At 42.9% G+C, this 19,304-nt stretch overlaps 1 protein-coding gene across 3 annotated transcripts; it reads left to right on the top strand.

Annotated features, from left to right (window-relative positions):
- The first annotated feature begins 2,228 nt into the window (after window positions 1-2,228).
- On the top strand, window positions 2,229-9,507 carry LOC147018399 (uncharacterized). 3 transcript variants are annotated; one of them, XM_085898001.1, is made up of 7 exons: window positions 2,229-3,179; window positions 3,420-3,478; window positions 3,782-3,822; window positions 4,944-5,044; window positions 6,028-6,990; window positions 7,121-7,174; window positions 8,594-9,507. In XM_085898001.1, exons 2-7 carry the CDS (start codon window positions 3,446-3,448, stop codon window positions 8,950-8,952), a joined length of 1,551 nt encoding a protein of 516 aa, XP_085754127.1. In that variant the 5' UTR covers window positions 2,229-3,179; window positions 3,420-3,445; the 3' UTR covers window positions 8,953-9,507. The 3 variants fall into 3 exon arrangements, with proteins under 3 accessions (XP_085754127.1, XP_085754129.1, XP_085754128.1); XM_085898003.1 differs by having other exon boundaries at window positions 3,714-3,822; XM_085898002.1 differs by lacking the exon at window positions 2,229-3,179 and having other exon boundaries at window positions 3,194-3,478.
- The last annotated feature ends 9,797 nt before the right edge of the window (window positions 9,508-19,304 follow it).

Here is a 19,304-nt window from a genome sequence, read left to right as displayed (position 1 = left end):
TGGCACTCATTTTGTCGACCTCAGAAGGATTATTGGCAGAGTCAACCCCACCCGGTGTAAATTCAACAGCCCATTGGGATTTGAACTCAGGATCAAAGGATCCCAAGCTCACCACCCTAACCGTTAAGCCAACACCAGGCACAGAATATCGGTTTAGCACTATCACTCAATGGTGAAGAATCACTAAAAATAATTCGACTATCCAGATCCGGATCCAGATCTTCACCAAAATCGAATCGGTTCGTTCTTGACACACACCCAACATGTCCACCAAGTTTCATCCGGATCTTCACCAAAATCTAATCAGTTCGTCCTTGTCACACACCGAACTTGTCCACAAAATTTAATCCAGATCCGTCCACAACTTTTTGAAATATCCTGCACACAAACACAAACAAACAAACACAGACAGGGGTGAAAACATAACTTCCTTAACCTTCAGTGGCAGAGGTAAATATATGACCCCAAATGAAATTAAGACAATACATTACAAGTAAATATAAGGAAGAATAATTTTTGGAAAAAGAGGCAATATATTTGATACTTACCATTTGATAATTACGATTCACAAAATATTTACCATTTGAGCTTTTGTCATCAAATTTTCAACAAAGCTTTCTTATGAGAAGATGTAGCAAATTAATAATTTGGTCCAAAGGCCAAAGGTCAGCATGATGTAAAGTCATCAACAACATACATTTTATGTTGCATAGTGACATCAGCCTAACTCAACAACTGGCAGCTTGAAATGTTCCAACAGAAGATACAACACTAAATGGTGAGATGGAGTTGGAGGGGAATGAAGGGTGCACAACCATTGGCCAAAATAACTTGTTAAAGAATCGCAGCACCATGAATGTGGGGTTATTGGAGGGTGAAGTGCACGTTGGGAGGAGAATGATAGATAAGTCCGTGTCTTGGATACGATTTCAAAGCTGTTTGGAAAGTGAGCGCGGCAACGGCAAGCTTTTAAAACTGGTGCATCTTTTAGCACCCAAACCCAGTCATGGCACCTGCTGTACCAAGCCACAGAGATTGTGCCAGGTTTGCAATTGAACAGCTGCTTTTTAAAATGTTCTCTAAATGAGGCTTCTGCAATGTGTTGCATCATACCAGCACATGCATGGAACATTACCATGTTGACAAATTTGCATTATTGTTGATCGGTCAAAAGTTTTCACTCGTGCTATAACTACATGTCTCATCATGCATGCCCGTACATACGTATAGCTGCAGGTGTGTGGACATATATACAGTGTGACCACTCCTCATTTTCATAAATGCCAAGGTGAGCCAATGAAAAAAGCCAAGAATTGACAAGGTTTCGGAAAAGTGATGATACTAGAAAACCGATACGCCAAGAAAACCTACAGAAAACCAAGACGCCAAGGTGAACAACGAATAGCCAAGATCTTGTGAAAAAAGCCAAGGAGTGGTCACACTGCATATATATATATATATATATATATATATATATATATATATATATATATATATATATATATATATATATATATCCGTTAATTTTGTGGTTTCAGGCACATAGGGCTGCCAAGGCAGTTTCATTGGCTCGTGGCCACAATTCTGGATGGGTCACCACTCCAACGCAGGACACTCTAATGGCTCATTTTCCCAGACCTGGTACTCATTTTGCTGACAGTGGAAGGCTAACGGGCTGAGTAAACCCACCTTATGTCATTTATGGAACAACGAGGGTTTGAACTGAGGATCTCAAGATCTTAAGTTAACTATACCTTTAGCAGTAAGCCACCACCAGAGTATGATTGATATAGCAAACCAATGAAAAATGTCCAGAAATTGGCATCTCTTATCGTGAGGTGGAAAACAGGATTGACTAATAATTAGCCTGTTCCCCCGCACAGCGGGAGATGCGGTTTTACAAACACTTCTGGTGTGTGTGTGTGTGTGTGTGTGTGTGTGTGTGTGTGTGTGTGTGTGTGTGTGTGTGTGTGTGTGTGTGTGTGTGTGTGTGTGTGTGTGTGTGTGTGTGTGTGTGTGCGTGCGTGCGTGTGTCCAGGCCACAACTTTTTTTTTTACCATTTGAGCATTTGTCATCAAATTTTCAAGAATGCTTTATTATGAGAATATGTACAAGACAAATTAATAAGTTGGTCAAAAGGTCAGCGTAATGTAAATTCATTCAATTGACTTGAAATTTTAATTATCATTTTAGCTTTTGTGATCAAATTTTCAACAAATCTTTATTATGATAACACAAGTATAAAAGCCTGTCGAAAATGACAAGTTGGAATTATTTTATTCAAATAATTCAAGAAGATGAGAAGATAAGATATGATATTTTGTAGCAAGAAGCGTTATTTTAAAACACTGCATTCCCAAATGTGACCCTATTTTCGTTATCTTATGGGACCTTTCATTTCGAGGGTACAGCCTCTTGAGTGTGCCAAACTCAGAAGCCTCGGCCTAGCATCAGGTGTACTTTTATCTTCTTTGTTTATTAGACATCACACATAAGTAAAGGAACACTCGTTTTACTCTATGTACGTTGCACATCATGTACAGCCAATTTCACCTCCCTGTGTCTTGTATTTATTGTTTTTTTATATAAAAAAAAACGCTTCCATACACCACCCTCGAGGCCTGGTTACAAGTCACAATCTACATTTCCAATAGAAGAGACGTAATTACTTTTTTAATGAAAAATGTTTTTCGAGTTTTTTTTTTTGTCCTGAAAAATAGACTGTAGTGAACGCACAGTCATATTAAAAGATTGTCCTGTAAACCCCTACTCAAATCGTCCTTATGAAGGGGGACAGGGTAATACACAATAGACAAACACACATTGCGTTTTATATAGGTAGATGGACAAGACAAATTACGAATTTGGTCAAAAGGTCAAAGGTACAGTTGAGCATATGGAAGAAGACATCTCAACACAAAGGGATGGGCTTTGCATTTTTCAGATGCTTTGTAGTTAATACTGAAAATCGTTTGCAAGTATCACTAGTTTATTGGGCCTGGCAGGATGGCATAGCAGTAAGTTTACTTGTTTCTGAGCTTGTCTAGCCTGGGTTCGAAACTCAGCCTGGCTATAAACTGCCATCCTGGTGTTTTGCAGGCAGGACGAGGCATCGATGTGTGCGATATCCCTTGGATGGCCGTAAAGCTGGGCATCCCAATTCTGTCGGCATTAGTTGGTGAGCATTACAGATCTGACCATGTCCTCCACAAAGAGTAGTTGAGCTACTGCCGGTACCCTAACCAAATTCCTGCTCTGACTGAATGACTGCTGTGAAGGCAATGGAAAACCTCCCAACACAACCCTTTCCAAGAAATGGCTTTGGCAGCACCAATGCTCTGTAAAGAGTATGGCAGATCTCCAATCTCAGATGTTCTGTTCACCATAAAACATGTTTGTTTGTTTTTTAACAACACAGGATAACTTTTATCGCTATCAAGACTCATGGAACAGCTGGAGAAAAACACTATCAAAGAGGTAATGATACACTTGGCATAAAACTCCATAACATCTCCAACCGCTGCACACCTCGTGAATGACTGAAAGTACATCATGTTTGTGAGTGTTGTTACCTTGAGCCACAGTCCTAAAGTAAGCTTGAAATTCCCTTATTAGGCAAATATACTAGTCTTGTCTGTGACGACAACTGATTGTGTAGAAAATAAAAGAAACATACATTACCGACCAAATCATAACTGTGCCTGTTCATCAGTAAAATTGTGGATAAAAGGACATTGTTTCTCAAGATTCTACCGACACCACCCTGGTTCTGTTATTTAGAAGTTGAGAGTGACCAAAAGAAGAATCCTTCACACCACAAGGTAAGCAAGTATAAGTGATAGACTTTACTGCAAAAGCCTCGTTTTAGCGGGAGAATCAAATAACGTGGGGCATCCAAAGGGTTGGGAGGGCAAAATTATAATAAATTATTAGGTTTAATATGTATTTGTATACTCAAAGCGCGTACACACACACACACACACACACACACACACACACACACACACACACACACACACACACACACACACACACACACACACACACACACACACACACACACACACACACACACACACACACACACACACACACACACACACTGTTAAACAAGAAACGTGGCAAGAAGAGCATCACAAATATCGTGTGCACAAGCCAAATTACTGAGATGGTTGCCATGGCAATATAATTCAGCCAATCACAGCCATGCTCTAATCAGGTTGACATAATATCATGAGTAACAGATATCTGCAACATGAAAGCTAAATGGTCAACGGCTTTTTAAATATCACGTACACAAAAGTAGATGGACAGTTGATTGATCGGTCGGTCGGAGTTCATTTTAATGTCCTCGTCTCCGATCTTGTTGGAGGAGCTGGGACCTAAAACTAAACGTTGACGTGTTTTGGATGATGAAATCTCATTCATAGGATATTTTGAACACCTCCCTTACAAAATGCTGTTGGATGCATAACCACCAATTATGTTCAGGGAGAATACAAGTCTCGACATGTTACAAGATGCAGCCTCGATGGCATTGGAGACAGAATTTATCATGATGTAAAGAGAGGAATTTTGGAAATTCTGAATGCAATTGTCCTAATAATCTGAAAGTATGTTGTTGTTCATCTTTCGGCTGCTCCCGTTAGGGGTCGCCACAGCGGATCATCCGTTATGATCCGCATACTGATTTGGCACAGGTTTTACGCCGGATGCCCTTCCTGACGCAACCCTGGTCGCCTCTTACGACACAGGGATCAGGATTTGGGTTTCGCCATGATTCCGGGCTGCTCTACACCCTGCCCAGTGCAGAGCCCCCGTCCTCAAGCGATCCTCCAACCCAAGCCTCCGAGTAGCCGGATTACAGGCGCACGCCACTACGCCCGGTATAATAATCTGAAAGTATATCTGAGCTAATACAAAGCCATCCTGCTATCCTTAGGTTTTCCATGGCACCTACAAGAACACAGCTTCAGCACATTTGCTTACTTTGGATGCTGCACATGATTATAACGAAGAAAGGAGTAAATTCCTATCATCATGGTAATAACGCCGGCGTTCAATAAACGGAATCTGGGCTGTCTGAAAATAAAATAATTACAGTATATTCAGTACCTTGTATAAACTTGTCATACGAACGATGAAAGCTCGTGAAATCGACTGTGATGAAGTCGTTTCTGGGGATATTGAGGAATAGTATTTATTTTTTAGCCCAAACATCAAAGACATAGACGGGCTTCTGCTCCATTATATGAAATATAAAAGTGCTGCATGTCGTTGTGTATTTTTTGATTCACCGTCATGAGATTGGGGCTTGCAGGATAGTTTTGAGATATTCAGACTCACCTTTGAGCTATCTAGCCTGGGTTTGAATCGAGACTCAGCTACTGAGCTACAAGTGGCCATACTGGTGTTCCGCGTGCATGGAGATGCATAAATGTGTGCATCGTCCATCGGAGGGACGTGAAGCCGGAGGACCCATCTGCCCGTACTGGCCGTTGGTGGATGTTAATGATCCTACTGTGTCTTTGGCGAAGAGTAAGCAAGTTAACACCGGCACCCTGAATAAATTCCAAATTCCTGCTCTACCCTACCGGAGGCACTGCATCAGCAGCACAGCTGTGCTTCCATAAGACGATGCGACTCGCAACCTTGTCCTGTATATTAAAGAAGTAAAAACAGAATGCAGTAGTACCAAGGCTTTGTCAAGAGGATGATGATGATGATGATGATGATGATGATGGCATCACTCCAATTTTGCAATTGATTATTTTTGTTGTATTTTATTATTACTCTTTGTCATGAAATATATGTTTGAAGAAAAGTAACAGCAAAGCATGAATGTATCGTGGGATTAAAGCTGTACAACCTTCCACACTCGAACCTTTACAGCAATTGATGAAAACACAGCAGTATTAAAATTCAGATTATCAGTGCGAGTCATTGCATGGGATAATGGGATAGTATATGGGTTTATGATTATTATGTATGGGTCATTAAATTAATTTGTTTGTATTCCATTTCAGAACCTGTGGGACCTCAAGGAAATGAACTTGTTATTAGGCCCCAATGTCATATTGGACCCAAAGGAGAAAAGGGAGAACCAGGTTTCCCTGCTAGTGTGGGCCCTCCTGGGATGGAAGGAGAGCCAGGAAAAATCGGGATCCCTGGAACCAATGGATACCCAGGAGCAAAAGGAGACAAAGGGGAAATGGGTGATTGTGGAAAACCAGGAAACCCTGGGATAACTGGGAGAAAAGGAAACAAAGGATCAATGGGATTTGCAGGACTTGGTTTCCCAGGAGAGAAAGGGAGCATGGGCATTCCAGGCTACAAAGGAGAGATGGGTAGCATTGGGCTTCATGGGGAAAAGGGGAATGTAGGACGACCAGGCGAAAATGGCTTGAAGGGTCGAAAAGGAGATAAGGGGGAATTTGGGACTGGATGTGCTGGACATAAAGGGTACCAAGGTGCTCCTGGGCTTCCAGGTGTACAAGGACCACCTGGAACTTCTCTTGGAAAAGGAGAAAAGGGAGAATGTGGTTCTCCAGGAATTCCAGGCAGTTATGGGTTGCCAGGTAATATTGGATGCAAAGGAGAACCTGGAAAGAATGGTTTCTCTGGAAGTAATGGAGAAAAAGGAGATGTTGGTTATCCTGGACCACCTGGCATTCCTGGCAATGTTGGAACACCTGGAATTGCAGGTTGTATTGGAGAGCCTGGATCTATTGGAAGTCCAGGAATGAAAGGAGACAAAGGTAACCAAGGCATATGTGGTTTTCCTGGAGAGAAAGGTTGCCTGGGAAATCTTGGAGAAAAAGGATACACTGGGGATAAGGGTAACGAAGGGAATATTGGGCCAAGTGGACCTCAAGGACCTAAGGGAGATGCTGGAGAAAAAGGAAATGTTGGATTGAAAGGAGAGCCTGGAAAATGCTACGACATGAACAATCCAATAGAAATGTGCGGTGATAGTTACGTAGAGACAAGTGAGTGCATTGCCAATTTTTATTTTTGACCGGCATCGGTTGCTTTACTCATACAGATCATTTTAATGACAGCATAAACAATTATATTGCCCACATATTTTTTTTAACACGACTAACCTTTATTGTCCAGGATTTGCTTCAAGTCCTTTGCAAACCCAGCTGCTGTTGAACATTATTCGAAATGGTAAGTGTACATTTGGATGGTGGTAATAACATCTCGACTAATTTGGGCACTGCTTCTTTAATTACATCACTTATTTCTTCCTCGTTGACAGCTGTGGGTTGCAGAGTATCTTAGTTGGTAGCGTTCTTTCCTCTGAGATGCCTGGTGCCGAGTTTGATTTCTGACCGAATTGCATTTGATCAAACGGAAGATAAAATACTGCATTGGAGTCATCAGAAAGAACCATAAGAAGAAGAGAGTAAAGATGAAGTCATCAGAAAGGACCTGGATCGGATTCGGGTTTCAGCCGCTACCCCACTACTAACGCTCAAAACCCATCCAGGCACAGCCAAGTGAGCCTTACAGAAAAATTTCTGCAAGAATTCACTTCTCCTTTGAGAGATAGATAAAGAAAGAGAGGAATAAATAGTAAAAGAGTTGAAAGAGAAGAAAAAGCAATAATTAGAATGAATAAAGAGAAATATGAAAAAGTAGAAAGAAGAAACGAACAAAGAACAAAGATGTCGGGAAGAACCCGGATAGATAGATTTCATCAGTTACTCCCCAGACTCAAATGCCTCACATTAACTCATAGTGACATTTGGTGCAGTGTTTAAGCAGTGACGTTATTCTCGCTGTTACATTTTCACTTGCTTGTGGAAGTGAAACAACTCACGATGTTTTAAACATTTTGGCGTCGTACGATGAGGAACTTCCAAATTCCCTTAATGGATCATTTACATGGGATTTAAACAACATGCTGAAACATTTGACCCACTTTCCCTTTCTCAATGCAACCCCCATAATTTGCTTCTTTCCCCTCTTCTTTCAATCACTCTTTCTTCCATACCTTACCAACCTCCAATATACCTTTCTGACCCTTCCCTTTCCTCTGCAATCCTTACCCTCCTCTTTCATTAGTTTTTTTTTCTGAATTAGCCTGCTTCCCCTCCAACCCTACTGACACATGAAATGGAGGTCGTGTTTTGAGATCGTCTCTTGTTTCTTCAAGATATTGAGGGGAGCCCTAAGACACTTAATGAAATGCCAAGCTCTGCAAGATATCACATCAGATCCGCTGAAAGCAAGTGCAGATGTCGACTCATGAGGGAGAAATACAGGTCGATTTGCTATGCCAACACGTCGTGTGGATAGTTGTTCGAAGTCACAACAACAAAATAACCTACTGCAGTGATAATACTTGCAATAATTATAACAGCAAAAACAATATTACAACAAAAACTGCTGTTACAATGCTATAACTGCATAAATCCAAGGAATTGAAGCTCTCACGTAGTATGATAAATTGTAACATCTTATCGAACTGATATCCATGAAGTTGTGAATTTAGAATAGGCTTCATGTGAAAATACACTCTGTCCACAGCATCTTGTTCTTTCAGCAATTCGAAGTAAACTTCTCGCTTTTCTTCCTGTCCAGTGATAGTTTCCAACGAAGGAGGAACGTGGTTCTTTTTCTCCGATGGCCACATGTTGCCTGCTACTGCAGCTTCATCCTATTGTGCATCCCACCATGGGAAATTGGCTGCTCTGACAAGTATCCATGAAGTAAAACTACTTTTAGAGCATCTTCACAACACTGACTTTCACGAGGCCTTTGTAAGCTTTTATGATAACATTTCAGAGAGAGTACAAGGTTCCTCGCTGTTGTTTGAAGAGGGTTCTCTCCTGCAGAGCATCGATGGAGACGAGGAAGGTTGTATGGTTATCTGCAAAAACCCTAATGTAGAAAGTATTGATTGTTCCACACCACATCCATTCTTCTGCAAATTCCAATAAATATTAAGCATCAGGGATATATATTTACAATGTAGGCAATCATGGCTGAATTTATGACCATCACAATTCTGTCTCCTGATCTCCAACCTTCTTTCCCTTCCCTTCATCCTATGACTTGCACACTCCCATTCCTCTCTCTATTCCCATCCTCACTTTTTCTGTGCTGCATGTCGTAGGTATGATGACTGTGACAATGGGCTACCTCATGCTGAGGTCCAGGTAAAGATTCTGTTGCTGGTGCCTGTATCATAAATGAGGGAACTTGCAAGTGCTTAGGCTTTCATTTGCAGAAGTCTGCTGCTAAGATTTACTCTTAAAATTCTGGTTCACTTCATCTTTTGATGCTGATGTCTCGCCCACTTCTCATAATCGGTCTACTTGTGATCCTATTCATGTGCTTTGTGGCTCAGGACAGAATTTAGTCATTTACCAAACTTTGCATATCCTCAGTTTGCTCTGTGTCACATCTCTCATGAACTCATCATCTTCCATGATCCACGAATACAAAGACCAATTAAAAGGCATGGGGAAGACTACTGATATCCACATCAAGCTCAAGATGAACTACAATGCTCGGCACATCGTTCAGAGGTGTCGTCCAATGCCATTCCACATCACAAGTGCAGTTGAAGATGGGATGTAACATCTTTCCCAGCTTGATATAATTGAAAAGGTGGATAGTGCTACCCCAAGGCTTGGCCCGGTTGTTCCAGTGCAGATATGCTCTGGTATACGGTTGTGTGTTGACATGCGTGCTGCAAATAAGGCCATTGAAAGACATTGCTTTCCTATGCCCACTCAAGAGGACTTGGTGGTTTATTTGAATGGTACGAAGATGATTAGCAGTTGAATTTAAATGCTCGTTACCATCAGCTCAAGTTACATGGGGTCTCCCACTATACTCAAGCTAGTGGTGTCTTCAGGTATAAGCATCTCATCTTTAGGGTGAACGGAGCTCCTGAGATTTTTCAGGCACTAGTTTGCTCATCTCTGATACATTATGGTCTCAAAACATATCCGATTAGGTCAATCATTTTTGGTAAAGATCAGTCATCTCAAGACCAAATTATTTGTTCAGTATTGTCCAGATTCCACGAGTGAAAAGCCACGTTAAATCAAGAGAAGTACCGATTCAGCCAACCATTGATCGAGTATTTTGAGTTGACGGGTCTCCTTCTCAGAACATGGACTTTATCTCAACCATCAAAGATTTCAGACATCCACAATGTGTCCCCCCCCTCCCCCACAAAAAAACACCATCTGAAGTTCGAAGTTTCTTTGGAATGAAACAGTATATGGCCCATTTAATTCCTAACTTTGCCGATGTTAGCTGTCCTTTATGTGCACTAAAGCAGAAGAATGTCAGATGGGAGTGGGGTGAGAAAGAAGATGCTGCTTTCTACAAAAAAAAAAACTTCGATTATCTGACCCCAAAGTTCTGTGATACTTCTACCCACAGTTAACGACTGAACTCGTCATCAATGCCAGCCCAATTGGACTCGGCACCATTCCAGAACAGAAGTCAGAATTCGGTCCTAATATCATCGCATATTTGAGTTGAACTCTGACCGATGCCGAATCCAGATACAGCAAGAATGAGAGGGGGGTTTTGTCGATCGTGTGGGCTGTGGACCATTGCTGTCTGTATCTGTTCGGCCAAGAGTTCACTGTGATCTCTGATGAAAAACCCCTTTAAGGCATTATGAACAATCCATGATCGAAATCCACTCCTTGGTAAGAATGTATGTGTTAACAACTCCTACCATTCAGATATACAGTTATGTGCAGATGAAAATGAGGCCGACTCCATGGTGCGTAAATCCTGATCTATCCAAGAGTTCACCGAAATATGTTTCTCTAATTGACGATCATATTCGATAGGTATATTGTTGATGATTCGGCGGTGCTTAACAGCACTGCCGTCTCAGGGGTTATAACGCCGGCTAGTTCGGCACAGGTCTCGGGTCATGTGCCGCAGATCATGATACCAAGGTACCCCTGGGCCTTGTCAGTTGGGGATATACACCCCGGCGACAGACTGGGTTTGATCAGAGATCGAGCGAAGTCTGCCACAATCCGTAGCCAGTTTGGTTTTAAATACAAATCGAGCAATTGTTCCTCAGCGTGGCACGAATAAATTCAGTGCGGCAAATTTCATATGAATCAGCCAGATTTATTGGGGACACATCAGGGAACATGACGCGCGCAAAGCATTCACGACAATGTTATCATTCTTCTATAACCCGCTCTCACCTAGGGAGCTACGGATACGGGTTTCGAAAGGGGCCCCAGCAAAATAAACCTGAGGCCTGGACAACATGCATACAAGACACGAAGTACTTGGTGGTAACTCATGGACGAGAGGAAAGGTGTCAAAGGCACGAATGCGGCTCGTGACAAGCCGATGGTGTCGGATTCGAGCACCCAGCTCGAGCATGCAGCGTGGCAAGATGGTGCTCGTACTCCTATCGGCACCGCTCGCGCATGCCGCGTGGCAAGATCATGCTCGTACTCCTATCGGCACCGCTCGCGCATGCAGCCTCGGTGTGTCCAGCCCCTGTAAGGTCGACGGCACAAGAGCAAAAGATCTTTTGTGTGTTCCAGCTGGTTTCTCACAAGGTCCAGTATGCGAATCTAGGCCTGGCCTGTACACCAGGCCAGGCCAAAGCTGGGTGTTGGACTCTGCAGGTGGAATGATGGGATAAAAAGACGTGTCGAGCCATGCAGGGAGTAAGGACCGTCAGAGGCCCCATGGCTGGACTCAGGATGAACCTGGGGATGACCTGCATGCTGGAACCATGGCTGAGGAGGAACAGCCGGTCAAGCCACTCCTCACGAAGCAGATTGCAGACAGGAAAAATCAGTTCCTCTTGCCTTTCGGGGCGGGCCTCTGCGGACCAGATCCGGGGACACGTGATTGGTCTATCGTTCGAGTTTGCAGCAGCTCTCCGCCAATGGGTTGCTGGCACGTCTTGCTGACTGAACCTGTCAGGGCGCTGGGTGGGGGCTCGTTAGAAGGGGGGAAGGAAAAAAGAAGGCGCCTCTCAGTACACCACCACTGTATGAACACTGGACAGCCTGCTACACCTCCCAACACACATGTAACGTCCGATTACCAAACAACCTGGCTAAACATGCATTTAAGGGGGGGATCTGGGCTAATCCAATATTTAATAAACCACTAAGGGCCCATTTCAGCAACAATATTAGCAGTCCACTCCCACAGCCATTGGAATGGATCAGATTTGTCGTGCAACCGCTGATGATGCAACACTGAAGGTATTATCGTCGGTCATACAGAGCAACTGTGAGGATCAGTTGCCACAAAAACTCCAGCCATACAAGCACATGTAACAACTTCACTCTTTCATTCCTCTTTTTTCCCACCTTTGGAATAAACTTCCTCACTCTATTCTTTCCCATTCTTCCCTCCAGGCTTTCAAAACAGCTGTTCACCACCACCTCTTATCTTCCCCCATCCAAATCCTCGATCTTTTCTACCCCCGATAATCCACCCAAGCCCACTTCCTTCATTTCTCCTGCTTTCCTTCCTGAAAGTCCCTGTAATGTCCATCTTCTCTTCGCCATGTTCCCCGTCCCATCCCCATCCCTCTCCCTTCCACAGTTCACCTAATGTGTCTGTTCCCCACTGTTTTGTCCCTTCCACTCCCGCCCGTCTTGTCTCATGCCTCCTTGCTGTGAGTTGTGTGTTAGCTCTCATACAAGCCTCGACCAAGGTATAAAAAAAAGTTGTCCATCACCAATGACATTTGTGTCCGTGGTGATCATATTGTCCTGCAAGTGAGCATTCGTGATGAGGCCATAAATATTGTACATGTATCCCACTAGGCTATCGTCAAAACAAGCCTGGTTTTGGCTTAACGGATAAGGTGGCTGAATTTAGATCTTAGCGTCTTGAGTTTGCACCCCTGTCATTCTGTTAAATAATATGCTGGGTTGACACAGCCTGTCGTCCTTCTGAAGTCGGCAAAATGAGCAACAACTTACTGCTAACAGGGGCACTGCTTAAGCAGCACAACTGCGCTTCCAGAAAACGATGCAACCAGCAGCCACAGGCTGCATACAAAAACATCATCATCAAAATGAAGCAGTTCTTTCGTGAACACATACAGTACACACTCCGCACCACCTCCCAGGAGGTCAACACATATTTGGAGTCAACCGGCTCATCTGGGGGACTAAGTCTGCCAAAATGGTGTTTTGATGCCATCCCGCTCCATTATGGACATTTGCTCGTTCTTTGTGAGTGAATTTTTGACTCAAGATCTCGGGGCAGAATAATCCCTGATTGATTACATGACCATTGGATGATGAGGCAGTCTACCCTTGCATACTTTGTGCTGATTTAATTGGATTAATTTATTTTGTCAAGTCTGCCTCTTGTTCATATGCAGTATGCATGGGTGAACTGGACCATTCAGAGGCGGGGAGGGATGTAGTCAGGTGTTTCACCGGGAAAAGAAAGAGGAGGACTTCCAGGAGAGAGGAGAAGGGACACAACCCATGTGAAGGATAAAACCAAAATGAACACACCGTGATTGTGTTCATTTTATTTAAACGCATTTGGATTTTACAACAGCAAGTCCTTGATCATTTCCTTTTTAATGGAAACTGCAGTCATTTATGAATGTTGCCATTTTGTTTTTATGAATGCATGTCCAAATCCAAAAAATATAGTATGTACTGGACAACATGTCAGATGCAAGATGACGGTTGTCAGTGGCGGATCTGAAAAATAAGGTTTTGGATCATGCAAGAGCAATGCCGCTCGTGCGAAAGGTTATTTTGTGTCTTGTCTTCTCTCTCTCCTTATCTGTCCTGTCACCCATATAAATAAGCTGAATAGTTGGATAATTAAGTACGACGTGGTATCATGGTTCACGGGGTTTATTTTTATTCAATTGATTCCAGTCTGTGATGGCCGTTTGTGGCCATTTTTATTCCTATCTCCTCCACCCCATTTATTGTTAATAAATTGCTTATAAATGAGAACCCTGTCTGTGTTCATTGTGGGGATACCGAACTCCACAACATAATAGCGTAATTGGTAAAATAAACCCGTACGTCGGTCATTCGGAACATAGCGCATTTAAGGCACCATGATTTCAAAGCGGACTGCGATCTGGCAATCGCTTGGCCAATTTTGGGAGGACATATTGGCCACATTTCTGTGGCTATTGCTAGTGTGTATGCAAATTAAGGGCAGAGACGGAGACCCGTCGACCCCCTTCCGGCTTTGTGACTGGGCAGGTCTTTCGAGGACTGTGCACCATAACACTGGTGTCAGTCGAGTGTGATTTGGACCATACGGCGGATAGCAGGTCCCCCGCCAATTCAAATTAAAACGAATTGGGTTTAAAAAAAAAATTCATCTTGAATTCAAAGTTTTATTTTCATTACAGAAGCGCTATATAGAGTAAATCTCACTCTCCAGTGGAGGGGGGAGGGGGGATTCTGGGCTGACACTGCTGTGGCCCCAGGGGGGATGGACATGCAGGGCCCAGTGGAGGGTGCAATCGAGTCGCCTCCCCCACCAACACCCCAGAGCCCGCCATTAGCCCAGTCCCCATCAGCAGTTCAGCTTCAATCAACAGTAAAAAGACGATACATTTTATGCCACCCGAAATGAAACAGATAATGGCCATGTTCCAGGAGTTGAGGGCTGGCCAGGCCAGACTGTTTGAAAAAATGGAAGTTAATGGGGCTGATTTGGCCAATATGGAAGCCAAGCTGGAGGATTATGGGGTCAAGCAGGATGAGATGGCAGCATCCTTGGCCGATGTGAGAATCACAGAGCAGCAGTTGGTGGCTAGCCAAGCCAGGATAGGAGAAGGGCTTCGTACCGAGATAGGAGAGTTGAGGGGTTCCTGGGGAGTAGCGAAAAAGGAAATAGCACAGAGTAGAGGGGCCAATAAATAAATAAAAAGAGGTACAGAGATCAGAAGAAATAGCAACAAAGAGACAAGAAACTAAAATGAAAGCAGAGCAAATTAAAACAAGGACAAAATAAGAGAAAATAGAATAAATAGAAACAGAACCAAGGGGGAAGAAAATAAAAAAGCAGAGAGGCTAGAGGGGGGTGGGAGGGATAGAAAATATAACAGAAGTTGGGCCAGTGGATAATAAAATAGGAGTAGAAAAAGCACCTGAGGAACAAATAAAGTGTTCAGAAGGAGAAGTGCGAGGACATGCTGTGGCAATAGAGCATGAGGTGTGTGCGATCTCACAGGTACTGGGTGAGTCTTCATGCTGGGAGAATCAGAAAAGAGGCAGGACCATAGGTAGGAGCCTGATATTGCAGACAGGGATGTAGGCACACCACATCAATGGGTTGTCCCCAATGTATTTTGCCTGTCGTCCTTCACCAATGGGTGCTCCAGGGAATCCAGACCATGAGCAGAGTGGAGGGAGGAATGTCAGGGGAGCAATACAAGGACCATTAGGCCAGATCATTTGGTGGCAGCAATTCAATCGGGTTGTTGCAAGGTATAATGGGGCATGCAAAAGACCCCCTCTATCTCTCACCACTCATTCTGCTTGCCCTTCTCCAATCTCTCACTTCTTCCAGGTGAATGTTTGGCACGCTTTATAAGTGTGCAGGTGATAAGTGACTGATTAAGATCCAAGGGCATGAGGCCGTGTTATGGGTAATTTGAGGAATGTATACGTGCCTGTAGTATTTGCATATACTTCCCTCTATTGCCAGTGCTTGTTTTCTCACCATTTCTTGTCATCACTTGTTTTCCCACCATTTGTTTCCTTGCTTGCCTTCATTAAACCCATGTGGTATAGAACATCAAACAGTGTCTTGACTTGTCCTGTCTGGGTATTGGTCGTGATATAATGCTCCTGAGGGTAATTAGCCCAAGTGTTGATCGGTCTCTGTTAGACAAAGGGTGCGGCATGTAACCTTGGTTCGCTTGGCCAATTAACATCCCTTGCACAGCTGTCGGCATGGTTCCCTATCTGCTCCAGTCATCATACATATACGGTAAACCGACACTGGGTGTGAGGATCATCATTCTTCACGCCAGGAGCCTTCATACCTCAGGCATCCTTCATACCTCCGTCAGGAGCGCATACCTCTGTCAGGAGTGTTGCGGACGGCATCTGTGGGGCCGAAAGTGGGAAGAGAAGGGTAGTCCCACTCCCACCCGCAAAGTGGGAGTGCTCACTACTTCTCTTCATAAATGTTTGTTGAAAAATTGATGACAAAAGCTCAAATGGCTAAGAAAGGCTATGCCCTTGACAGAGACAAACAAACGAGCAGTCATGGACCGGTACTGACAAAATCAGTCACTGCGACCTTGACCTTAGGTCCTCAGAAAGAATATGTTTCGCGCTTTTTATTGGTGAACCAATTCAGTGATCCAATAAACAAGCCCTTGTTCAAATTTCAAGTAAATCGGAAGAAAATTAACGATTTTATGCGACCTCGATCTTGCCTCTTTAGCCTTTTTCCCTCAAAAACAACAGGCTTCTAGCTTTTGATAGGTGAACCAATTTGGTGACCCAATATGCAAATTCTATTCAGATTTCGTTAATCGGATGAAAATTGGCGATTTTGTGACTTTGACCTTTTGACCCAATTATTATTTACTCTTCTCTTTGTTCTCATCATAAAGGTTTGTTGAAAATCTGATGACAAAACTCATGGTAAAAAGGATGATTGCTTGGACCGGCAGGCAAACACCACACACACACACACACACACACACACACACACACACACACACACACACACACACACACACACACACACACACACACACACACACACACACACACACACACACACACACACACACACACACACACACACACACACACACACACACACACACACACCTGGACCTGCAGCTATTCTGGGCCCTGGCCTAATGTTGTAACCATAATTTGGTAACATTCTGTCTGGTCGATCTGGAGAAGAAGGTTTTTGAAGGAATTTGTGCAATTTTCCAAAAAATTGACGATGTCGACCATTTTGACACACTTCTGGTCACATGATCGGCATGACTTCTGCAATTTAACATCCTTACCCTGGCCGAATCTACCTATAATTCCAGCAGTGTGTGTGTGTGTGTGTGTGTGTGTGTGTGTGTGTGTGTGTGTGTGTGTGTGTGTGTGTGTGTGAGTGTGAGTGTGACCGCTGTTTCTCGACAACCATTGGTCCGATCTAATTGAAACTTGCCAGATATATTGCTGGGGACCTGAGTATGTGCCTTTTCAAGGTTTGATATTAATCGGACAAGTGCTTCCCAAGTTATGGCCATTTATTTAACAACCAATGACAGGACACGTTGCTGTGTGGGCATGGCCGATGGGGAAGAGATCCTCAGCTGCGTTCCCCATTACCGGTTACAACGTACGGACTTCCAGTTAGTGATGACTTCGTGTATTCTAATAATTTCTTGATTTCTTATACGCATTTATAGATAAACACAATGCCCCAAGTTATGATTGTTTTCATATTAGACGGTGCATACATTTTGGTAACATCAGTGTGAACTGGTATGCTCCGAACCAGGAAGAATTTTTTTTTTTTGCAAGTACGGTTTTTTTTTCTCTCTTCTCTTCTCTTTGTGTTTTTCCTTGCGATGACATTGCGAAAAGGCAAAATACATTGGCGCTAATTGAATAATTGGCCATTCAAACTGAATTGTGAATAATCATAACTGCGATATGCGAACTTCCGGGCCACGCACGTACGGGCACGCGAGAGCGAAGGAACGGCCTGTGTGGTTGTTGTTTCTTGCTCGCGGTTTGAATTTTTTTTAATTATTTCTTTATTTTTTACGGACACGTACGAGTGTTGTAAATCCAAATTTGGTCGCATTCTGATGCGTGGATCAGAAGAATTTGGAAGGAATTTGTATGACCGCCATTTTGACATGCTTCTGGTCAGGTGATGAGCATCGCCTCTGCAATTTAACATCACGACCCTGGCCTAATGTTGTCACCCAAATTTGGTAGAATTCTGACTGGTGGGTCTGGAGAATAATATTTTTGAAGGAATTTACACGATTTTCACAAAAACTGATAAAGTCAGCCATTTAGAGACACTTCTGGTCACGTGATTGGCATGACATCTGCAATTTCACATCCATGCCCTGGTCTATGTTGTAACCCAAATTTGAATGCATTCTGCCTGCTGGGTTTGGCGAAGAAGATTTTTGAAGAAATTTACTAAGTCCGCCATTTTGACCTACTTAAAGTCACGTGACCAGAACAAGCTTTGCAATCCCTGAAACCAAACATTGCTGCCAAATTTCAGCCGGATCGGCCCAGCGGCTTGGCTGGAGAAGTCGAAATCGGAGACGGATGGACAGACTGCGTGAAGATGATACCTTATCTGGAAGTAATTCCAGGTCAGCGAAAAACCCTGTCCCCCATGCAGATGGGATAATAACATGGTAGAGCGGATGCTTGTGTGGTGTTCTGGGATCCATCCATTGTAGTCCATTTGCCATCCTTGTGAGTTCAATAGCAGACCTTGCAATCATCTATAGTACAAAGTTTTAAAGTGGATTTGCTATCCCACTGGGTCTCTGAAGCAATTCAGCTTGGTTGGCCTCAGACCAGCTTTGGGCAATTTTTTTAATATGCAAATTCGGGCCACCATTACCAAAAAACCTATTTTCTTCAATATCTTTGCAACTATGCATGATAATGTCACAAAAATGCTGTCTTGACCGATGTTTTCATGGTCAAGGATTGCGATGAAGGCATATAAAAAGTTATCACATGTATTTATTTTGTCTGTATGTAAAGTAATTGCCGCCATTACCCCAAAACCTATTTTCTGCAATATCTTTGCAACTATGCATGGTAATGTCACAAACATGGTGTCTAGACCTATGTTTTCATGGTCAATGATTACGATAGAGACATTTAAAAAGTTTTCACATGTATATATTTGCCTGAATGTAAATTATTTGCCACAATTGAAGAAAAAATGTTTTTTTTTTCGAAATCTTTTCAATGAATCACGTTAACGTCACAAATGATGTGTCTATATACATGTTTTAATGGTCAACGGTAAAGATAAACACATCACCACTACATGTTTGTCATTTAATTGAATTGTCAAGTTTAGGCCATGTTAGTTCTTATTGCATGCAAAGTTCTTATTGCATGCAAAGACATATAAAAAGTTATCACATGTATTTATTTTGTCTGTATGTAAAGTAATTGCCACCATTACCCCAAAACCTATTTTCTGCAATATCTTTTCAACTATGCATGGTAATGTCACAAACATGGTGTCTAGACCTATGTTTTCATGGTAAATGATTACGATAAAGACATGTAAAAAGTTTTCACATGTATAT

This window comes from Eptatretus burgeri, chromosome 10 (genome assembly GCF_056783735.1).
Source record: "Eptatretus burgeri isolate ZD-2024b chromosome 10, Ebu_testis_v1, whole genome shotgun sequence".
NCBI lineage: Eukaryota > Metazoa > Chordata > Myxini > Myxiniformes > Myxinidae > Eptatretus > Eptatretus burgeri.
Note: the sequence above shows the minus strand (reverse complement) of the source record. Positions and strands in the feature narration are given on the sequence as shown.

Excerpts from the sequence above, each read along its gene's own strand:
- LOC147018399 (XM_085898001.1), top strand. The coding sequence starts at position 3,446 with ATGGAACAGCTGGAGAAAAACACTATCAAAGAG. Across the intron at positions 3,479-3,781 it reads AGAAAAACACTATCAAAGAG|AAGTTGAGAGTGACCAAAAG; the intron begins GTAATGATACAC and ends TCTGTTATTTAG. Across the intron at positions 7,175-8,593 it reads GTTGAACATTATTCGAAATG|TGATAGTTTCCAACGAAGGA; the intron begins GTAAGTGTACAT and ends CTTCCTGTCCAG.